General features: G+C 32.0%; 1 protein-coding gene across 1 annotated transcript in view; it reads left to right on the forward strand.

Moving 5' to 3' along the window:
• The window catches only part of MSR1 (macrophage scavenger receptor 1), a 73,013-nt gene that overhangs the window by 2,084 nt on the left and 48,118 nt on the right, over positions 1–22,811 (forward strand). Inside the window, exons 2-5 of the mRNA XM_019738014.3 lie at positions 7,627–7,733; positions 10,204–10,317; positions 15,905–16,314; positions 20,782–20,968. Coding sequence (XP_019593573.2) covers positions 7,631–7,733; positions 10,204–10,317; positions 15,905–16,314; positions 20,782–20,968 — 814 coding nt within the window. The 5' untranslated portion in view covers positions 7,627–7,630. The remainder of the gene's footprint in view (positions 1–7,626; positions 7,734–10,203; positions 10,318–15,904; positions 16,315–20,781; positions 20,969–22,811) is intronic.

A 22,811-nucleotide genomic window follows, 5' to 3' on the forward strand; every position in this document is an offset into this window, starting at 1 on the left:
TTTCCCTCCAAAGAAGAGGGGACAAATTTAAAAAAAAATTTACATTATAAGAAAATGGTTACATGAATAGGTACATTTATTCGATGAGTTATTATGTAGCCCATCATTTTAAATTTAAAAAAATAATTAGGAGTATAAAAATAATGATATGATTTTAAGGGACATGTATAAGACCAAATAATAATATTCACTATAAATCAGCTATGTAACGTAGATATGTAGGTACAAAGACTCAAATTTCATATGAAAAATGAGAGTATTTTTACATATATTAAGGGCAATGAGATAACAGAAATTTTGCTCCAATTTATCTCTGATATTGTTATAACTTTTTTTATATAATGTTATATAATGTTTAACACAGTAAAAACATCAAGGGTATGTTTCCAAACAAATTAGCATTGAAATTCTTTCATATGGTTTTCCTATTGTAGCTTCTGTAAACTTTTCACCCACCTTATAACAAGCTGATATTGCAGAGATGTGTTTCACTTCTCATGAGAACATGCTTTTAATAGATTGTACAAACCAAGAAGATTTTATAGTCCTCTGTCAGTGAATTGACATTTGGTTAAAATTGTAACTTATGAGAAGTTGCTTTTTCTCTTAACTTTGGAAATGACATTTAAAGGCCCATTTGAATTGTGCAAATTGTTCATTGGCTGCTGTTGAAACTTCACATGCGTATGTTCTTTAACATTACTAAAAAAATCACACTAATAATAATAATACTAGTAAAGAAGTATAGTAATCTAGTAAGTCTAATGAATGCCTTTGAGGCAAAGTAGGAACTTCAGAGATGAAACATTTTGTTTCAGTTTCCTATTTACACACAATTCAGAGAAGAAACTTTTATTTCCCAATGTATAATAGAACTAAAATTTCCACGTTAGTGAAATACAAACTTTCCTTGAGGCATAACCCCCAGTTAAGAAATCTAGTCATCTAGCAAAAAATATTGTCTTTTCATTTAAGAAATTTTTATAATGTGTTTATGTATGTAATGGGTACCTACCAAGTGTCAGGAACTTTCTAGTCATTGAACAAAAGAGATAAAAATTCCTGCATCATGGATCTAACTTGGGTGAAAGGAGACAGACAATAGACAAGATAAATAAGGAAAAATTATTTCAGATTAGTGATAAATTCTAGAGGGAAAAAAAAAAATCAAACCAGGAACAAAAACAAGAAGTGAGAAAGGTTGGTTGTAATTTTAAATTTGAGGCTTAAGAAATGTTTGTTGGAGAGAGTGAGGTTTTAATCAGGACCTGAGTGAGATAGGAAGGTGTTCACAGGTTTTCAGTACTGGAGTGACAGGATATGACTTACTTTGTAAAAGGAACACTCTAGAGGCAGTGTGGAGACTAAATAAAATGGAAGGAGTAAGAGTTAAGCTGAGAGACCAATTAGGGAGCTTTTAAAATAGTCCAGCTGAGAAAAATGATGGGGCTCGAACAAGGATGGTAGTAGGAAAAGTGATGAGAAGCAGCCAGTTTCTGATTAGGTTTGAAAACAAATCAATAAGATCTGACAATAGATTGCAAATGGAGGAAGAGACAAGAAAGGCCCTTAGGTTTGGGCCATCTATAAGAAATCCAAGTAGTGATGTCCTTAGGCAGTTGCATATACAGATCTGGAGTCAAGAGGAGAGGTCTGGGCAGGAAATACAGAAGTAAGAGTCATCAGACTTATGGATTGTATTTAAAGCAATGAGCATAAAGTTAGAAATGAGATAAGAACAGAGACTTGGCTCAATGTTAACAAGTTGGAGATAAGGAGGGAGAAGCAGAGAAAAAACTCCCTTCAATATACTTATCTTAGTGTGATGTTCTGTATCTCTTCTCAACAGAAAAGCAGGAGTGTGGCCAGATCTCTGGTATATACTCAAGGACTTTCATTTTTATACATTTACTTTTCCTTGATCTCTCAAGAATCTGCTTCTGTCTCTACCACACATGTAAAACAGCTCAAATTACCTGTAGCAGGTTATGGATGTCCTTGCACCTTGACGTTCCTTTTGCTTTCCCGTGATTCTAACCTGTTCTACCATACTGTCCAAGGTTCTTCCTTATCTTTAATATTGATTCTTCTTCCTTTACTTGCCCATTAAATATATTTGTTCCAAGTTTATGTTCCCCCATATTTTTTCCCTGAGAAATATTTTCTGTTTGATTCTTTTTCTCCTGTTTATTGTTAAAGTGTTACAGTTTTATGATGCAACATAAATTCCTTTCATTTCCTTCTCTTTCTTAATACCTCTTCGATTCTCCCCTGGATTCCCAACCCCGTTGCTACTATCCAAGATACCTGGCTGGGGTAGAGAGAAATGAGCTGAAATTAAAAAAAAACACATCTGAGATAGAGTGGAAGGAATGGCTCTGAGGAAGTCAGGAGTGGCTCTGCAATCAGATGTGGGTCTAGTGGGTGAGAATGATCTAGAATAAAGCCCTTGCCTCTTGTTAAAGTGAGAATGCTTTGCCAACGTCTCTGTATTGCCTTTATATCTACTGTATCATGCATGTTTTACTACAAAAAAGAGAAAAAAATAATAAATGATTATAATGAACAGATGATATAAATGGATGATATGCCAACATCAGAAAAACCTGGAAGAGTTTGACGTGGAAAATATACCATTGTAGCTAGTTGTATTATTAAAAAAAAAAAAAAAAAAAAAAAAAAAAAAAAAAAAAAAAAAATTGTTTCCGAGACATGGGATCTTAGCTAGATATATTGGTTTGGTCAGTATGCAGTTCAAGCCGTGGAAGAGGATGAGATTCTCAGAAAGGGTATGGAAACTAAGAACACAAAACAGGAACAACAGAAAATGCCAGTAATCCTATGACAGCACCATGTATATTAACTTAATTTTTTTTTTTTTCTGGAAAAAAGATACCAATATTTCATACAGCTCATGATTCACCAACCTCTGTTATACACTGCCCCAGTAAACAAACTAAACTTCCCATGGTACACTGAGGGGAATAGTTTTCATTCATCATCCCACTGAAGAGATTTTAGTATGCATCTTCCTTCCAAGCCCTACTCCTGTCAGGGGTTTTATACAGCCTGTATAGGGTCAGTTAGGCTAATCCACTTGTAGACGTTAGAGTGTTTTCTTTTGTAAAGTTTTAATAAATCTACACAAAGAAACCATAATTTGAAATGTAGTAATCTGCAAATGTTTATTATCATCTTCATAAGTCCAAAAAAGATAGATCAAAGCTTAGAGACCTAAAGAAAAACAAATTTGAGCTTAAATTCTATTTCAGGTGAAAGGGAAATAATAAAAATATTTAATGGACAAATAAATATTTTATTACTAGTAATATAAAACAGGTCACTACTGCCAAAACAAAGAATAATTTTTTACTTAATTTGTATAGGTATATTTTCCTCATTTTTTAAAAAATTGAATATCCCTATAAGTTAAAGATCACATTCCCCAATCATTTTGGGTATTAAAGCACTTCTGCATCAAATGTTTCTAAGTGAGGAATGTAGCAAATGTTTTTTTGAGATTGTTCCCTACTATTTTCACCAGGACCTATTTGTTTAAATTGCATCACACTATTAGCTAAAACAGTCAAGATAAAACAGGAATCCAGATAGATGTTTCAAGGTACCTGGACTGTTCATTTTTGCTATTGTGCCTTTTGCCTTTGGTGTCAAAAAATCATTGCCAAGACCTGTGTCAAGGAGCTTACCACCTACGGTATGTTGTTTAGGTCTTAGATTTGAGTCTTAAGTCATTTTGAGGTAATTTTGGTGTATGGTGTAATGTAGTGGTCTGTAGAGGTACATGTTCAATATTCTATTTTGGATAGGTTGGAAAAGCAAGATCAATTTATGCAATCAAAGTGAAAGAAGAAACTCATGAGTAGGACGCCTTCAGCTACATGGTTCTCTGGCCTCTGCTGGGCCCTCTGTCCAGAACTCCTTCTTCCATAATGCTAATCCTAGTTCCCATGTTCTCCATGTCTTCCTGCCCTTTATCATATGTTCCATCCCTGGAATGTTCTCATCCTAAATTTCTTCTCAGCTTTTAAAACTTTGATAATGTGTCATATTTTCTGTGACAACCTGACTACCCACTTTCTCACCTTGACTACCCACTTTCCCAAGTGTCCATCACTGCCTTTTGGACTATGTCTGTTTTTTGTATGTAAATATATCGTACTGTCTGGTAATAACATAAACATTTTAGTCTTCTGTATTAGTACATAAAACCTTTGGTGGTTGAGAATATTCTATGCACATTGATCTTGGCAATTTATTGATTTGCAAAATGCTTGATAAAATGGTACATAACATAAATTTCTTGGATTGGTCAAATGAAGGGATAGGTTTTCCTTTTTTAAAGTCATTGATTGAAAAAATTTGAATACTTACCATCTATTTCCTTTTTTTCATGATGTGACATTCTAGCATTCTAGAACTACATTAAAACAAAACAAAACAAAAAAAAAACAACACAAGTGGAATTCTTTCTTTCTCCCAAGAAAATTCCTTTAAACAGAAGAGTCCATGTGGTTTCTAAATTGCAAATTTATTTGAAAGGACATGTGAAGCTTTTGAGCAAGTATATGGATAAAAATAACATTAATTTTGATTTATTGAGGCTGAGATTAGATCACTGGATTATCATTCTGGGTTTACCACTCTTTTTTCTCTTTAAAATAAGATATGTAAGTTTTCTGTAAGAAGCATTCATATAAGTTTTAACAAAGTTCTGTTACATATATACACACACACACACACACACACACACACACACACATATATATATATATATATATATATATACACACATATATACATATATACACATACATATATAAATTTTTATATGCATATAAAATTATATATGTATATAGATATAGATATAAAGTTTTTTTAAAGGGCTAAACAAATAGTAAACACATAGGGAGTGATTTGAGAGCTATCCCAAAAAACAATTTGAGGAATTTTTATTGTTGCTGAAGCTCATAAAAAAAAAAAAATAAAAATAAAAAATTGTTTTTTCTTGAAAACAAATCTTCATTAAATACATGTTAACAGATTGTTCAAGGCAAATCTTGCAGAGAAAGAGAGTTCCTGACTTTACATCCACATTAGGGATGCATGTTGAAGACGGGTTCTCAAAGAGGGTTGGGTGTTTGGAAATATGTGGGGATGACATTTTTTTGGATTTTTCTGTCAGAGGGATGTAATAATATAATGATTAGGAGACATTATTAACATTTAGTGAGTGGCAACCAGGAGTGATACACATCCTATACAACGAAGGCAGTCCTTAACAAAAAAAAGATTTGCCCCAACTAAAATGTTGGTAATGTTCCCTTGAGAACTATAACAGGATATGGCCATAGCTTCAGTAGTTGCTGTTGGACCTGACAAAATGAAAATGCGTGCTGATTAGGAACAGGCTAGAGTGGCAGTATCTCAACAGTACAACATAGTCACTTAGCCTTAAGATTTGGTTCATGTTCAAGGAAGCTATAAAAAGAGTAAGGGTAGAACAGGAAAAATAGTACCTGAATTAAGTACAAAATGTTTACCAAGAAGGTCTCTATCAGAAAAAAACGTCTTTTTGGTCCTCCCTCTCCATATGTCTATCTTGTTTTAAAAACAAAAACAAAACTAATATATGAGACTAATACCTTACAAAAAACAAATCAGATCATTCATTCAACAAATATTTATTTTAAGTATATTCTATATTCCAGGTTTCTTTAAACTCTGGTAAGAAATATTGAACACAACCAGACACAGTCTCTTCTGTTTTGTGTCTTACAGTCTAGAGAGATTTATCAGATTCAAAAGGTTTTATCTCTTTTACGAAAATATTACCACTCTAGAAGATTGAACAATAGAAGAGATGTTTCCTTTCTTTTTAAATAAAAATGGAGAAATAATAACTCAAATATTAGGACTAAAGCCATAGTCAAACACATTGAGGATGGGTCAGTAAGCAGCCTGAAAAGAAATTTCTAGTTACATAGCAGGTGTATCTAAATGCATACTTTGTGAGCCCATCCTTTATAAGCTGACTTCAAAATTAAAAAAGCTTTACCATATAATCCCCATTGCTTTGAACAATAGTTTTAAAAATTACTTTAGCTCAGCTTTATTGTTATCTCAGTTTTTAAAATTATTTGTTTGTACATTTGTTTTGCTTGGCAAGTAAAACTATCATTCATTTCAAATAATAGAGTGAATTAGAAAAGAGAAAATGTTAGGAGAGACTAGATCTGAATTATCCAATTTGGTTTCCTATAATGGTCAATTTTCCCAGGTAATTATTTATTTATTTTACTTTGCCTCTGCCTAATAGAAGAGGACATAAGTCCTATAGCTTCCTCCTACACTCCTTTCCTCCGCAGCAGCCAATCATTTGAGAACACACTCCTGGGTAAAATCAACAAGATTTATGGAAACTAAGATCAATTCATAGGATGATGCATGAACAAAGATTGTCATTGCAAACTCAAAATAAAGAATCTCCTCGGTAACATTTAAAAAATTATATTGACAGAAGTTGAGTCACATCCTTCCTTGTCAATACTTCTCCCCAAAGCAGGATGAATGTTTGCATGTGAATGGTTGTCCTTCATTTCCTGGACGAGATATGAATTTGGTGTCCTGGAGCTGCCAGTGCACTCAATTAAACTTTGGCTGTGCTAAATCCATAACTCAGCATTAAAGAAAATAAGAAATAATCAGAAGGTGTTGGCTTTATTCTAAATTTATCAATCAAATGAACCAAACTCTTTCCAAGAAAAGTCATATAATTTCTTTTCACGGAAAATGTTCTTAAAATGTGGTCCTCAGACTGGAAGAAGCAACATCACTAGAGAACTTGTTGGAACTGCAAATTCTTGACCTCCACCCCCATCCTAAACATCAGAAACTCTGTGGGTGAGGTCCCTCAATCTGATTTTAATCAAGGCTCAAATGATTCTGATGTATCTTAAAGAGACATAGGCATAGATTGTATCATAGTATGGATTGTGCTTAAAAAGATATAAGGACATATTTGTGATGCTGCCAATGTATAATGAGCAGCCCTGGCAGGGGTGGGTGGGGGGATACAAGGAAAACAAGATAATAAGCTAAGTTTTTCTTGTGATTTCTAGTCTAGTGACTAGATTTTATGTTTTCGAAGTGATAAACAGATGCCTTGGCAAAAGAAAAACTGACTCATGAAGCTCTGATAAAAGATCACAGGAAATATTTGCTTCAAATTTTGCACAAATATTGGTTCTAAGGGAAATTATTATTTTTTTATTTTCAGCTAAATAGTTGTTTTTTGTCACTTGGGAAATATATGTGTTTTTAGCTGAGAAATAAAAGCTACCTCTCACTCTCAGAAAACACACACCTACAAACATTTGTACATAGACACACGAATAGGTTCTATGTAAGTCTGTCTTTTACTGTTCAAATTAAAATTTATGAGTAGGTATAATATATTGATATATATGGCAGATATGTAAATGTAGCTAATTAATTATATGTGTTTCCTTGCTAAAATTGAATTTTAACCCTAAAATTCAGTTTGAATATTATGCTAAAATGTCCTAGCCATTATATGTGTAGTGTATTTTTCCATGTGTTTGATAGAAGTATGGAACGGTGGGATACCTTTCCTGACCAAGAGGAGGACGCTGATAACTTTTCAGAATCTGTGAAGTTTGATGCTCGCTCAATGACAGCTTTGCTACCTCTTAGTAAGTAGAAGGGTGGGGTTCATGGGGAGGTTGTTCTTAGCATTATTGACACTATGTAAAATTATAGCCTTGGGACTTAAATGTGTATGAATGTTAAAATAATACTCATTGGATAAATAGGTCTTTCCCTCTCTTGAGAGAGAATACAAAATAAATTTAAATTAAAGTAAGGCAGCATTACAATAGATTAAATTAATCCACAGTACTGATTGAGTTCTCTGATTTCCCAGCCACTGTAATAGGTCCTGGAAATGACAGATCCTAGTATCCTGAACTAATATTTAAAAAATCGTGGGTGGAAGGTGCTTATATTAGTTTCCTAGGGCAACTGTAACAAATTACCCAAACTGGTAGCTTAAAACAAGTGACATTGATTCTCTCACAGTTCTGAAGGCTGGAAGTCTGAAGTCAAGGTGTCAGCAAGGCCCTGCTCCCTTTGAAGGCTCTAGAGAAGAATCCTTTCTTGCCTCTTTCTAGTTTCTAGTAGCTCCTGATAATCCTTAAGACTGCTCCTTGGCTGGTCACTGCATCACTGTGATCTCTGCCTCCATCTTCACATGGTCTTCTTCTCTGGTATCTCCATGTCCTCTTCTCAGAAGGATATTAATCATTTGCTTAGGGCCCACCCTAATCCAGTATGACCTCACCCTAACTTGATTATACCTGCAAAGATCCTATTTTCAAATACGGTCACATTCACAGATATCCAGTGTTAAGGTTTCTCTGCCTCCATCTTCACATGGTCTTCTCTGGTATCTCCATGTCCTCTTCTCAGAAGGATATTAATCATTTGATTAGGGCCCACCCTAATCCAGTATGACCTCACCCTAACTTGATTATACCTGCAAAGATCCTATTTTCAAATACGGTCACATTCACAGATATCCAGTGTTAAGGTTTCAAAAATATCTTTTTGAGAAACATAATTCAGTACATAACAGTGCTGAAACAGACATTTGTACAGGTTACCACAAGACCTCAAAAGAAGTAGTATTTGGCTGTATCTGGACAGGTTTACTTAAGGTATCAGGACAGAGGTGCCTTACTTCTGCTAAACCTTAAATATATTTCGCCAGGGGTGTAGGGTTAGGGGGAGAAGAGCCATAGACATATTTCAGTCAGAGGAAGCAACAAATGCAAAGTTACAGGATCTTATATCAATTCTTACATAGACAAACCTGAAATACAGAGCACAACCCCAAGGCGTGATGGACCCTGTGCACTGTGCTAAGGATGAATGGGAGGATGTAATACCAATGAGACAGAAGGGGAAAAGATAATGGTAAAAGCTTTTAAAGGTGGAGATGTTGAGAGATTGAGGAAGGAGGACATAGGAATTAGGAACACACAAAAAAAGGGAAACAAAACAAAACAAAAACTTTGAGAGCTATTTAAAAGGCAGCATACGTTGAACTTATGATTGTAAATTAGAGATAAGGGAGAAAATGCCTCCTGGGTTTGAAGCTTAGTTAACCTGGCAGATAAAATATCCCATCTTGCTTATGCTGTGGGTTGTTCATTTTCTTTTTCCTTAGAACTTTCCATGTTTTTCCCTTTCCTTTATTTTCTTTTACTTCTTACTTTTCTTTCTGCCTTTCATAACTTCGTAGAACATTACTGAATGATGTCTGAACTTTTGTTTTAAATTTAGGAGTTTATAACCTGAAAACATAATTTACTTCTTTTTTACTGAGCGATAAGAACAATGGCCATAGGAGGCTAAAAAATGTAATAGATATTTTATTTACCTAGTCAGAAATATCTTCCTCTTCTGTTGAGATTCTCTCTTCATAGAGTTATCTTTTCTACAATTAGCATCTATTACATGAATCACTGTTTATTATAAATGGATAATACTGAAATGTTAATATGTTCTGAAATATCCAGAAGATGGACTTCATTGATCCATTCCAAAGTTTAGTCAAAATGTGAATAATTTTACTTATTTCTTTTTTTACATTGTATTCTAATCATAAAAGGTATCAAAATATAAAGTTATTGAGATGGAATTGGAAAAAAATACATAATTATCATTGAAAATAAATGTTTCTGTTATCTGACTTAAAATCAGAAAAAAAATTCATTCATTTTATAGTTACTTGAGGAATTTTATTTTCACCCAGAGTATATTACTATATGAAACAGAAAAATAAAATTTATATTTGCATATGTTGGCATAAATATTAAAATTTACCAAATAATCCTCTGAAATGAGATAAGTACAACTTGTAGAAGGTAGTCACTTTTTCATGGATGCTTAGTTAATGGTAAGTAAAGCAGATGTCCATATTGATGCCTGTGTTTTCCCTGTGATTGTCCATTTGGCTTCCTATTGAATAAACAAATACCTATGTTTTCCCTTTTTATTCCAATAGCCTTGGTAGTAATGGCATAATTGGAAAGTACAAAATTTTTAACTAAGTAAGAAGATGAAGTTTTCTAACAGTAGTTTGGGTTTTTGTTTTCTTAGATCCTAAAAATGGCCCCACCCTTCAAGAGAAACTGAAGTCCTTCAAAGCTGCACTGATTGTCCTTTATCTACTTGTGTTTATAATTCTCATACCAATCATTGGAATAGTGACAGGTACAGTATTCCAGAGTCCCGAAACCCAGGAATTTATCCTGTTAATAGGTTATTGCAGAAGCAAAAAGAAACATTCAGTTTTTGTATATGGGAGCTTCAATAAGGGAAACTTCATATCACAAAATGCTCCTCAAATTTACTAAGTGAAAAAGATGTATTCTTCAAAGGTATTAAGTGAAAAAGAGGGGAAAAAAGAAATAAAATACAAAATTAAGATAAAATATAGATATGTGAGGTAAGATGGAAAGAGTAGACCATTTTGAAAATATATTATCCTCTGAAGTCCTATAGATATCTAGTAGTGGTATTCTTTGTTGCCAATGTAAACATATAAACATACTCATTTACATTAACAATGCCTAAAATATGAAAACAAGTCAGTTTTTCAGGTAAAGCTCTTCTACTCCTAGTATTAAAAGCAGAAAGAAACATTCCTGTAAGCCTTCAAAAGGAGGAGGTCTTGTAAAGTAATGACCTTCACTTCAGTAATATCTTTAGTTTATATGGCCACATGTTTAATAAAACCATATTTAAAACATTTCTAAAAATAACCTGATAGCATCTCCTCAAAAAAAAAAAAAAAAAAAAAGGAATTCAAATACTTTACTTGGGCTCAACATGATGTTTTCCAGGTATGTATTTCTGTGGAGAGTCTGACTTGAACTTGGGATAGATTTGAGAGTTTCCACAGGAGTGACTTGCATGTAACTCACTCAAATCTATAAAGATTATTGCCTGCAGTGGCATTTTTGATGGAGTTGATTTGTTTGAATTTATATATCTTGTTGCTCTCTTCTTCTCTATGCCTGGCAAAATATCTGGACATATGATCTAACAAGAGGTAGGCTGGGAGTAAGATACATTTTTATGTGCATACTAATCAGCTTAACAAGCAAATGGTTCTAAATACAAAGTCACACCTCCACTGCTAAGAGGAAACCTAAAGGAATATTCCAAAACAGAGCGAAATTCTCTTAAGAAAGAAATGATAATAAAACAACAACAATAATTGTAACAATAACTATTAATAACATTTTTGAGCATTTACTATGTTTAGGCAGTGAGCTATAGATTTTCCATAGATTACCTTATACACCTTTACAATTATCACTGAGCAGACATACTTGTCCTCATTATCCACAAAAGGAAACTAGGACTGATCAGTAATAACCCTTGACTCCTAAATTCTAACGTCTACTATCTCCCAGTGTAACTGGTTTTTGAAACAAAATATAGTTGACCAATGAAAAAGAAACAAAACAGACTTGCCATAATTTTAGCCAGGAAAATATTTTACACAAACAAATATTAAATCTTACTTTGGCCATTATAAACAAACAAAAAACAAAATCTAACCACAACTAACAAAACCAATCAATCAATAACAGCCATCTCAGTATAAGAACCTGATGTGTCTGTCATGAAACTAACTTCCTGATGAACTGAGATTATCTGTATGTTGTTTATGTATATGCTTATTTATAGTTTGAAATGCAAAACTGGAAGATGCTTTATTGTTTGGGATTATTAGCTATAAACCAGTTCAAATCTGGGTAAATTTCATAACCTTTATACAAACCATGGCCTGCAGAGCAAATCCAACGGAGTACAACTTCTTTCTAATAGGCCCATGCAGAATGTGGACTGAAGTCAGAAAATAATTGAGGGATCTAAGTTTAAAATCTCTGAGCTATCAGAAAATTTCGATCAAGTCAACACATTTGTTCAAGGCTTGACAATGATTGATCTGAAAAGGTTTCGTTTCCTAAAACAACAGATATCTATTAAGACTGACAAGAAGTTAAAAATGTGCAAATCTTACAAGTTCATATTCGCACCCAAATTCACCAGAATTTGGAGTAGCTCTTACCTATCATATTTGAATAATGAACAATTGACAATCCATTTGTAACTTTAATTAAGTTGTAAATCAGAATATTTTTCCAAAAAGGAACTAAAAGCCAATACATATCTCTATTAAACTATAGACAGAAATATAATCCCTAAATGAGAGTAATCACTCTGTTTTGGCAAATATGAATTAATGGGTGAAGTCAAATATTGCACATAACAACTCTACTTAAAGTGTCATGCATTGAAAGATATTTCTTAATTATAAAATCTGCTCTATGTAAGACCTTTGGTAAAAAAAAGCTGCTGGATCACTGTCATAGATAACAACAAAATAATGACTCCGGACAATAAAGTATGATCTAGTATTAATTTACATAAACTGTTACTGAAATACTTAAGAGTCTTTAGCTCCAAAATAATATAAAATTTTGGTAGGAGAAGATACTAAAAGATAGTAACTACATGAAAGAATAAATGTGATCGATAGAATCAGATATAACTCCTTAGGTCTTTGCACAGGCCATAAAAGCTTGTCTTCTTACAAATATTAAATAGAAAAAAAATATGCCATTATCTCTCAAATAATAATGAACGAAATGAACATTTGGAAATATGAACGCTGGCATTCTTTACCTAGATTTATGATACAGAGTTAAACATTTTTAACAGAAGTAAATTTTCATTCAGAATTTGGGAAAACATGCAATGTGGTGTTTTTAAATCTATAAGTAAAATGTAGCGTTTATTGTCAATTCATGTTGAACTTAATGTCAAATTAAAAAATCCTTGGCCTTTTGACATTTTGTCAAATCAGGTCTTCTATTTTATGCTGTGAAAAAGAGTTGCTTTACCCATATAAAATAGAAATTATTTCTAGTAAAAGTAAAATTAAATGGTTGAGCAATTAGATCAGTATACCTAGTAAAATAAAGCACAGAGACTATGGAGCTCATCAGAATACCCAACTTCTCCCAATTTTTTATATTACACAATATTAATTTACTCTAGTTATCAATGTTGGGCAAACAGATAGTAAATCCAAAATATGAATAGCAAAAAAGCTGAAAGTTGTCAAATGCTTATTATGTGCCAGGAAGTGATCCAAGCACTTTACATATATTAGTTCATTTAATTATTTAAACACTATTAGTATCCCATTTATACAGAAGTGAAATAGAAACAGACAGATTAGCTTGTCCAAGGTCACAGTTTATACAGGAAAGAGTAAGAATTGCTAATCCAGGCCATTCTAATCCAGAACCTGGATTCTTAACTGCTAAATAGAAATAGCGATAATCATCATAAAAGGAAAAAAAAAAATAAGAACAACTCTGAGATAATTTTATAAGAATTGATAGTTTGGGTTAGACAGTTAAAGTCAAAATGCATTTTCAATTGGTCTTGTATTTCTAGAGTTGCACAAACAGTGCTTTGTACATAGTAAGTGCTTAATAAATAAATAATAGAATCAAAGAATGCATGAATAAAGTTGTTAATCCAAAATTTGCTCCTCACAATTTAATAAATGTGATGAGATCCAACTAAGAAATATGCTTTTTTGTCCAATTTATTTATAAATTAAGAAGTATAAAATAGTACACAGTGAATATGGCCTCTGTTGTGGATCATATCAAAATTCAGTCACACATATTTTGTTAATTTAAATAAGCTAATTTTAAAGCGATTATAACTAGGAAAATATAATTTATTTTTAAATTGAGATTTAATTGCATATATCTTTAAATACTAATTCTTTATATAATAATGTCTATAATAACAGCCATCATCAACAGTTTCTTTAAGCAAAGGTGGTAAAAATAGTTTTCTCTGTAACAAGATAATATCTTTCACGGATAAGGCACTTAAATATGAATGGAGTTTGTGCCATCTGTGAGCTATGGGATTTACATGCCTTATCGCATTCATCCTCAGTACCACCCCTAAGGTAGTTACTACTTTTACATCTTTGAGAAAACCTAAGCAAGGAGAAGATAAATAACTTGCCCAGGGATCCAGCTAATAGTGAGGAGTAGAGCTAGATTCCAGAATCAGGCAACTTGATCCTGTGTAGAAAACAATGTCTCATTTATGTAATAGGTACCTTGACCTAAGAGCGGAAACTAAATGTTTTTCATGTGTTATGTCATTTAATTCTCAAAACCTATAAAGCTGGTACTATTGCCATATCACCTTTACTCAGAAAACTAACAGATCAGGTTTAGCTGATTACATAGATATATTTTTAATGGTATGAAGTTATTTTTATTGCTTAATAGTGATCAAATGTGGAAAATCTTATACATTCAAACTAATATGAATGAGACTGATATATATGTAGCTAAAAGTATAAATAATAGAGATAAACATATAGAGAAATATGGAAAGAAAACAAAATTTTAACCATCACTGGTTAGTGGTAAAGTAGTGTTTAATATTTTCTTCGTTGTGTATAATTTTGTACTATTTTTATCTGCAAAGTTAATGTTAACATTTTTTTTAATTGCTCTAGATGCTTTCAGAAGGATAATTAGCTTGTTTAGAGGACCTATGTTTATTTATATATATATATATATATATATATATATATATATATATATATATATATATATGTCATCCATTCTGTATATCTCCCAAAATACCATTTAACAGAATTTTTTTCTTCAGGAAATAATTACTCACAAGGTTGTTTATCAATACATTGAATATATTAGTGAAAACAGAAGCAATCTCTGTGTAGAGGTATTGTTAAATAAATCTGGTAGGTTCATACATAGAATACATGTAGTTATTAAAATTAGTTTTGTAAAACAATACTAAATAATATACAAAAGTCTTTATGATATAGTATTAATTAAAAAATAGTTTCCAGATAGTACGTAAAATATAATCTTGCTTTTGTAATAATAATATGGCAGTGCAAACAGAGCCAGATCATATATATATATATGATATGATATATATATGATGTGATATATATATATATATATGTCCCAAAATGTTAGTCTTTAACTCATAACTCAGGATGAAGAGATTAATGGTAAATTATGTTTCCTTATTATCCGCATTTTCTGAATTTTCTGCTATGAATATATATTTTATATTAGGCAAAGAGGAATCTTATAAAAACAATAGTTTTAAGGTAAAAATTATTTGCCCAAATTTTTGCTCCAGCAACTACAAATTAGGCTTGTGCAAACTGAAAACGACAGTTCTCTGCCAGCTTAGTATAGGATGAGGAAGATGACCCAACAATGCATTCATACAGTGGGTAACACTAATACTTCCACTTTTACTACATATTTTTTGTCATTATCATCATTTATCTTGATAATAGCTAGCATATTCAACATGCTAACTTCAGACACTGTGTTAAGCATTCTCTCTTTTTATCCTAACAGTAGACCGGAGTGATAGGATACAATGCACTTTATAATCTAGAATTTCTCTTAGTGGGAAAGCCAAATGCAATGGCCCAGAAGATTTATATAGACAGCAAATCAGAAAGAATGACTTAATTCTGGAATAAATTCTAATGTAAAGTGGGAAGAGGAAATGTGACCTTTTCAGCAATATGCCTACTGTGGTTCATATATTGTATATTTAAAATAAATACCTGATATAGAATAGCATTCCAAATGTTAAAGTGGAATGGAATGGAATGATACAGAATGGAATGGCGTATGCATTTAAGGTGACAGGCTGTGACTCTGCTTGTTTTTACTTAAATGTACAGCTCAATTCCTAACGTGGGACATGAAGAATTGCACCGTTGGTTCAATTTATGCCAATGGCATATCTCAAAGTCTCATCAGAAAAGAAAATGGCAGTGAAGAAGAAATGAAATTTCAAGTTGTTACAGAAAACCTGAGGAACATGGAGAAGAGAATCCAGTATATTTCAGATACACAAGCCGATCTCATAGATTCACAGCATTTCCAGAATTTCAGTGTAATGACTGATCAGAGATTTAATGATGTTCTTCTCCAGCTGAGCACCTTGGTTTCATCATTCCAGGAACATGGAAATACAATAGATGAAATCTCCAAATCATTAATAACTCTGAATACCACATTGCTTGCTTTGCAGCTCAACATTGCAACACTGAATGACAAAGTCCAACACAATACATTAAAACAGCAAGAGGTAAGAGTTTTTGTAATGGATCGCATGCTGGCATTGAATTCATTTAGATCCTATATCCTCAGATCATCAGGGGGAAAATCAAACAAACAAAAAGCATTGCAAACCCTGTGTGAATATCATCCTACCTACCCTGATTCGTCTGGTAATCTTACCAGAAAGTTTGAAATGGATTTACACAGTGCGTTCTCCAGATTCCCAGTAAGAGGGGGATGTTTTTTTTCCCATTTGATGTAGTGTCTCTTAAGGTATTTTAAGTTTGTAAATCCTGGTTGAGGAGCTCTTGAGACTGTCTAAACCAATACCGATTTTTAGATTATCTTAGCAGATATTGAGAGGTGATCATTCTGTATTTGTAAATTTTACAACACACCCAAAACTTTTTTTTTATCATTAAAGGAATGGAAAGTTTGCATGAAAAAATAATCTACAAAATCTAAATTTTAAAATAGTTTATTTTGTCATTCCCGAGAAATATACGTAAGTTTTTATGTGTAAATGTAATTTTAAAATTAAATTTTGAATAATGTGTAGAATGTCCTATTATCATCATAGGATCAGATATACAAGATAACAGAGCAAAACGTATTCGAGATCAATTGTCAGCAAAAGTTTATTTTTAAAGGTTCAGCTGAATATTTTAGGCTTTGGGGTCCCCTGTGGTCTCTGTCACAACTACTCAATTCTCTCAACTCTGCCATGTGTAGTGCAAAAGCAGACATAGACAATACGTAGACAAACGAGTGTAGCTGTGAATCAATAAATCTCTATTTACAAAAACAGACTTTGGCTCATGGATCAAAATTTTCTTACTTCTGCTCTATACTATTCTGTGGCCAACCCTCGGGATTACTTTGTATTGATGAGAAAGAAATTAAGAAGAAAGTAACTTATTTCAAAATTGTATTTTTTGGTTGAGTAACTATAATTCGTTTCCATAAAAAAATAAACATATGACTAAAACTTCACTATGCATGTGAACAAATAATCTTCATATTATTAAATATCTAACATCTAGGATATTAATTAATGTAAAGTCTATAAAATTTCCATCATTAGCTAACTACCGCTAGCATCTTTGTCATAGATTTCACTTGAATAGACCCATTCTTAATTAATGACGTTGTTTTCTGTATAGATACACTATCACACAATAGTGATTTTTTTTAAATGGATGTCACTTATAGAAAGCAAAGAGAATCTTCTAAAGTTATAAAATCAGATGGAAATTAACTAAATTATTGACTAGACAATAGACTAAACAGGTTAATAAAGAATACTCTACATATTTATTATTTGTAAGGTGCAATCCCTCAGAACTTTAGAAGTTTACATGGTCCTTGTGTTAAGGTATTAGAAGATGATGACATTGCTATTTAGATGTGAGGACTCCATTGAACCTCATTTCAACACCAATCTTGATATTCTGTTTCTATTCCATGTAAAATTTTTCAAAACCTAACAGTTAGTGTTTGCCACATGGTTAATAAGTATCTAAGCATATCAAATGCTATGGGACTATCAAGGACTCAGGCTATGGAGGGCTTAGAGAAAATGCACACACACACACACACACACACACACCAAAACAAAACAAAACAAAAGAAACCTGTTCGTAGGAACTGAGGAATATGGGAAACACAGGAAAATACAATGTTAATTATAAGAGTAGAAACTGATTAAGTTGGAGGGAAAGAGGCAGATACATATTACTATAAGTGCAAACAGAATCAGTGGAGCAGTGAGACAGGGTGAGAAGAGAGAAGATGCACAAGATGGACGAACAAGGATATATTTGATATTAGTAATACCCCAAATCCAGGAGAGACTATCAAATATCTATGAATCCACATAAATGAGGGTTTGAAACCAAATTGGAAACATGATAATTAATGGAAATAATTAAAATATGGTGATCAACGAACTGTTTGAGTTTGGATAGATTGCACTTGTGTTTTGTGGGTGGGGGGGGCAACATTAGAAATGGAGGTACAAGGGAATGGAGAAACTTCCAATGTTAATTTTTTAAAAAGAATAGTGGCTTTTAGAGATTTAGAAACTAGATGAGTGCTAGTGTATGCATGTGTATTATATGTGTGCGTGTGTGTGCAAGCATGGGCTCACTACAAACAACATTTGAAAGCTCATCCCCATTGCTTAAAGAATTTTATTCATCATTGAATCCTTAGCTAAATATAGGAATATGTAAATTAAATGAATGTGTGAGTCAGTAAATGATGTTTGAGGAAAAGGCTTATAAGTAATATTAGTTTAATATTTATCAAAATCAGACAAAACATTAATTTAAAAAATTGGCACAAAATAAAAGAGATAAAAAATAAATAAAAGAGAGATATGGAAATGTGTTATTTTCATTGTACATAGAAAAAACTGTAAGACCACAAAATTAAATGCCTGGTTCCAGGAGGGCTACTGGTGGTAGAATGTGGAAATTGTGTGTGTGTGTGCTGTATGGATTTAGGGGGGAAAAAAAAAAATCAGATGTACTTTTTCTTCTCCCAATAAAAGTTCTCTCAAGTGAAATATGGCTAATATGAGCACCAAATGCAGTTTTCAAAGAGGGGAATAAAAAGGCAGCCTCAATTTTAGGTAAGAAAAACACGGGTGATTCCTGGGTTTTGAAGTAGCAAAATCACCTGCTAGTCCCCTGACCTGTGTTCTGTGGATATCTGGAACTACCCGACATACCTGCAGCAATTTGTAACCACCTAAGTTAAGTTCAGCAAATTTGTTATGTTGAGATGTTCTGCAAACATCTATGATCACTAGTCACCTTTATACCATATTGTAAGGAAAATGTCAAATAGGAGAAGAGGTGATAGAGGGTAGAGATATTCTAATCTAGAACGAGATTTGGGGTGAGGGAAGGCACAGTAAGAGCAGTGAAAATGATAAGCTTCTTTGCTTGAGTATAGAGCCACTGAAGAGGCAAATCTGGATACATGTTTATATCTTTTCAAAGGTTTTTATATCCTGACTGTCTTGAGTCTCTCATCTCAACTTGTCCTTGGTCAAGGAAAGTGTAGTTTTCTTTTCATACCTGGATTAAGGAACAATACACCACTGGTTTGTTTCTATGTGCAAATGTGAAATGAGAATCTATCACCAGTTAAACATAGAAGTACTTAGAAAAGTATTAAGCATACCATGAAGGCAGAACATGTGATTAAAGTAGAACAGAGAAACAGAAAATATTACCAGAATAGAGGAAAAGGTTTGTTATATCAGAAAAAGAAAAGCCTACACCCAAAGGAAAACCAGGCAAAGGACTTGAAAGGAAAAGTAATAAAGAAAAATATCAAAAACTTTACTATTGGATACTTAACCTTATCATAATTACAAAAGCAAATTAAATAACAAGAATTTATTATGTGTCTACTCTTACCCTGCAAACTTAAATATATTAATGGTACCTAGTATTTGGGTGCATAAAGTAGGCACTAATGTACAATTAGTAAGATTTGAAAAGTGGTAGCCTATATTTGGAGGGCAGTGTGGCAGTATTGAACAAAAATTTGAATAGTTGGTCCCTTTGATCAGATTCACTGGTAGAAGCTGTCCTATAGAAGTACTTATATAAATATGTAAACGTATATAAAATGCTGTTCATTACAGCATTATTTAAAGTTGTAAAATATGTACAGCTCAAAACTCTATCAATAGAAATCAAATAAATTATGAAAATACAAATAATCCCACTAAATTATTAAAAATAAGGCAGTCTCTACGTATTTAATAAGTAAATATATTCTTAATATATTATTGAGAAAAAATAAAGGCATATTCCAGATCAAACAAGTATGATCTCTTTTGTTCCCAATCCCTCTCTGTATATGCATGCATGTATATAAATGCACACAAAATATATGTGTATTTAAAAACATAAAGTAATAATGAAACCTCAAATACAGAGTCAATAAAAATTGAAAGTAAAATATTGTTAATATACTAGTTGAGATTTCATTGAATATTAAAAGCTGTCCTGAATCTTTGTTACCACTGGGAAATATGGCATTAAATTTTGTTATTACTATAAAACAATTTAATATACGGATCTATCAAATTCACAGAATTGGAATATTATGGTTCTACTCTAAGTACAGTATAAGAAATTTTACTTCAGATAAATTTAAAACCATACCCCAAGTTGTTTTTTGTTTTTTATTAGCATTTTGTTATCTATACATTTGGAAATAGAAGCATATATTAAATATATTAAAGTAATTGGGGCAGAGCATGTGAAAATTGAGCCATTCTGTCAAAAGAGGAAATGCTTCAAAACGGAAGAATTATTGTACTTTGAAACAGTTCTCTAATTTCAATATTCTTATTTCATAATATTCATGTAATAGTATGTTTTTTAAACCCGGTTTCCAAGGTTTCTTAAACTTACATTTTTGATTATTGTGTGTATAACAAAAATTGCGGATGCTTGCTTATGTTTCACAGGAGATGAGTAAGTTAGAGGAGCGTGTGTACAATGCATCAGCAGAAATTATGTCTACGAAAGAAAAACAAGTGCATTTGGAACAGGAAATAAAAGGAGAAGTGAAATTATTGAACAACATCACTAATGATCTCAGACTGAAAGATTGGGAACATTCTCAGACATTGAAAAATATCACTTTAATTCAAGGTAAAATATCTGTACATTCCTCTGGAAAATGATATATTAAAATGTACTGATATAAGCAGAGATTTAATATTTAAAAATCCTATGGTTTAAAATAGTTTTTGAGCTTACTTTTACTACAAATATCTAGAGGAAGGAATGTTGGGATCATGTCAAGACATGGTAAGATAACAGTATCCTGGTATCTTTTAAATAGGAAGGGATAAAAAAAAATGAAATCTCTCTTAAGGTCTAGTATTGTTCCAAATATCCCACATTACTAAAGACCAGTACAGTATTTCTGTAGGAGACAAAATTGTCTATGTGTCCTTAAACCAAGCTTGTTAATTCTCTTTTTCACAACTTCCAGATACTTTCATGCTTCTTACTCTATTGTATTATTAATTAGGAAAGTCTATGAACTCTCCAAAATAACAATGAATTTGCCAATTTCTTTTTCAGTTGTTTGTAAAACAAAGTGAATTGCATCTTACTGGTTTTTTAATTAATATGTGCATCAAATATTTTCATACCAGCTTTTAATTATTTACATTTTAAATATTTTCCATATTTACTTTAAACTTTTGGTATCCTTTATTTTAGGTTTGTCTCTTGTAAAGAACACTTTAATGATGATGATGATGATGATGATGATGATGATGAAATCTGTCTCTTTTCACTGTATTTATTTTTAGCATCTCATTTTATGTTCTGTTTTTGTCCAGTTTTATGTCCCTTTGCTTTCTTTTCTTGTCAGCTTTTGGACTGATTGAGATTTTTCTCACTGGATTTTTCTTTCCACTAAAGGTACACAAAAGATTTTGGAAACTTTACAGTCTATTCCTATTTTGTTGATGGTTGCCCACAAAATTTATCTTAAAGTCTAAAGTTGATCAGTATCTTCACTTTTATCCTTAAATATAAAAGGTACTTAAAGTTGATCAGTATCTTCACTTTTATCCTTAAATATAAAAGGTACTTGACCCCCATCCCTGGTATCTTGTTATTTTTGAGAACAGTTCATTTATATTTTATGAATTTTTTAACCAACACTGTAGTCAATATATTTTTTTTTTAGTTATACAGATAATATTTATTTAGACTTGCCCACGAGTTTATCAGTTTTTCCCCTTTGTAAATGCATCTCTTCTGGGATTATCATCCTTGTTCTTGACGTATAGCTTTTGGAAGTTCATGTAGTGAAAGTCTACTTGGGATAAGAGACTTTTTTATTTAATTTTCTTTATTTTGTCTTTAATCTCTAAAGTTGTTTTATGCATACATGTTTCTCAGGTTAACAGTTATTTTGGTTATCACTATCAGTAGTTTCTTCTGGTTTTTTACTTTCCTTGTGCTTTTAAAATGACTGCTACCAAACTGCTTATCATTCTCTTTGTCATTAATACCTGCATTTTCACAAATCTGTGTTAGTATATTGACAATTCATCCATTTGGCGTTTGGTTTACTTTCTAAATCCAATTATACTTGTGGATCTATCATAAATTTGGGAATGCTTCAATCTCTTTGAATATCTCTTCTTCATAATTCTCTTTATTTTTTCCTCTATAACCAATTCAATTCATGTTAGGTCATCTCATTCTAGCTTCCATGTCTCTTAAGCTCTGCTTTATATTTTGATGTTTTCACCTTATTAGTATTAAGAGAAACAGAAATCCACGAGATTTCATTTTACATAACACTAGTTTAGGATAATGAAGAAATCTAATATTCAAGTGTTTACAAAAAATTAAAAACAAGTGTCAAAAGACTATAGCACATTTTTATTTCTAATGCTCACATTTTAGTAAAAGTAAATAATGTATGTTTACAGATACATACTTATGTAGTAAAAATGGTTGTTTTTAA

The sequence above is a fragment of the Rhinolophus sinicus genome, chromosome 16 (assembly GCF_057876585.1).
Source record: "Rhinolophus sinicus isolate RSI-liver-muscle chromosome 16, RSI-T2T, whole genome shotgun sequence".
NCBI lineage: Eukaryota > Metazoa > Chordata > Mammalia > Chiroptera > Rhinolophidae > Rhinolophus > Rhinolophus sinicus.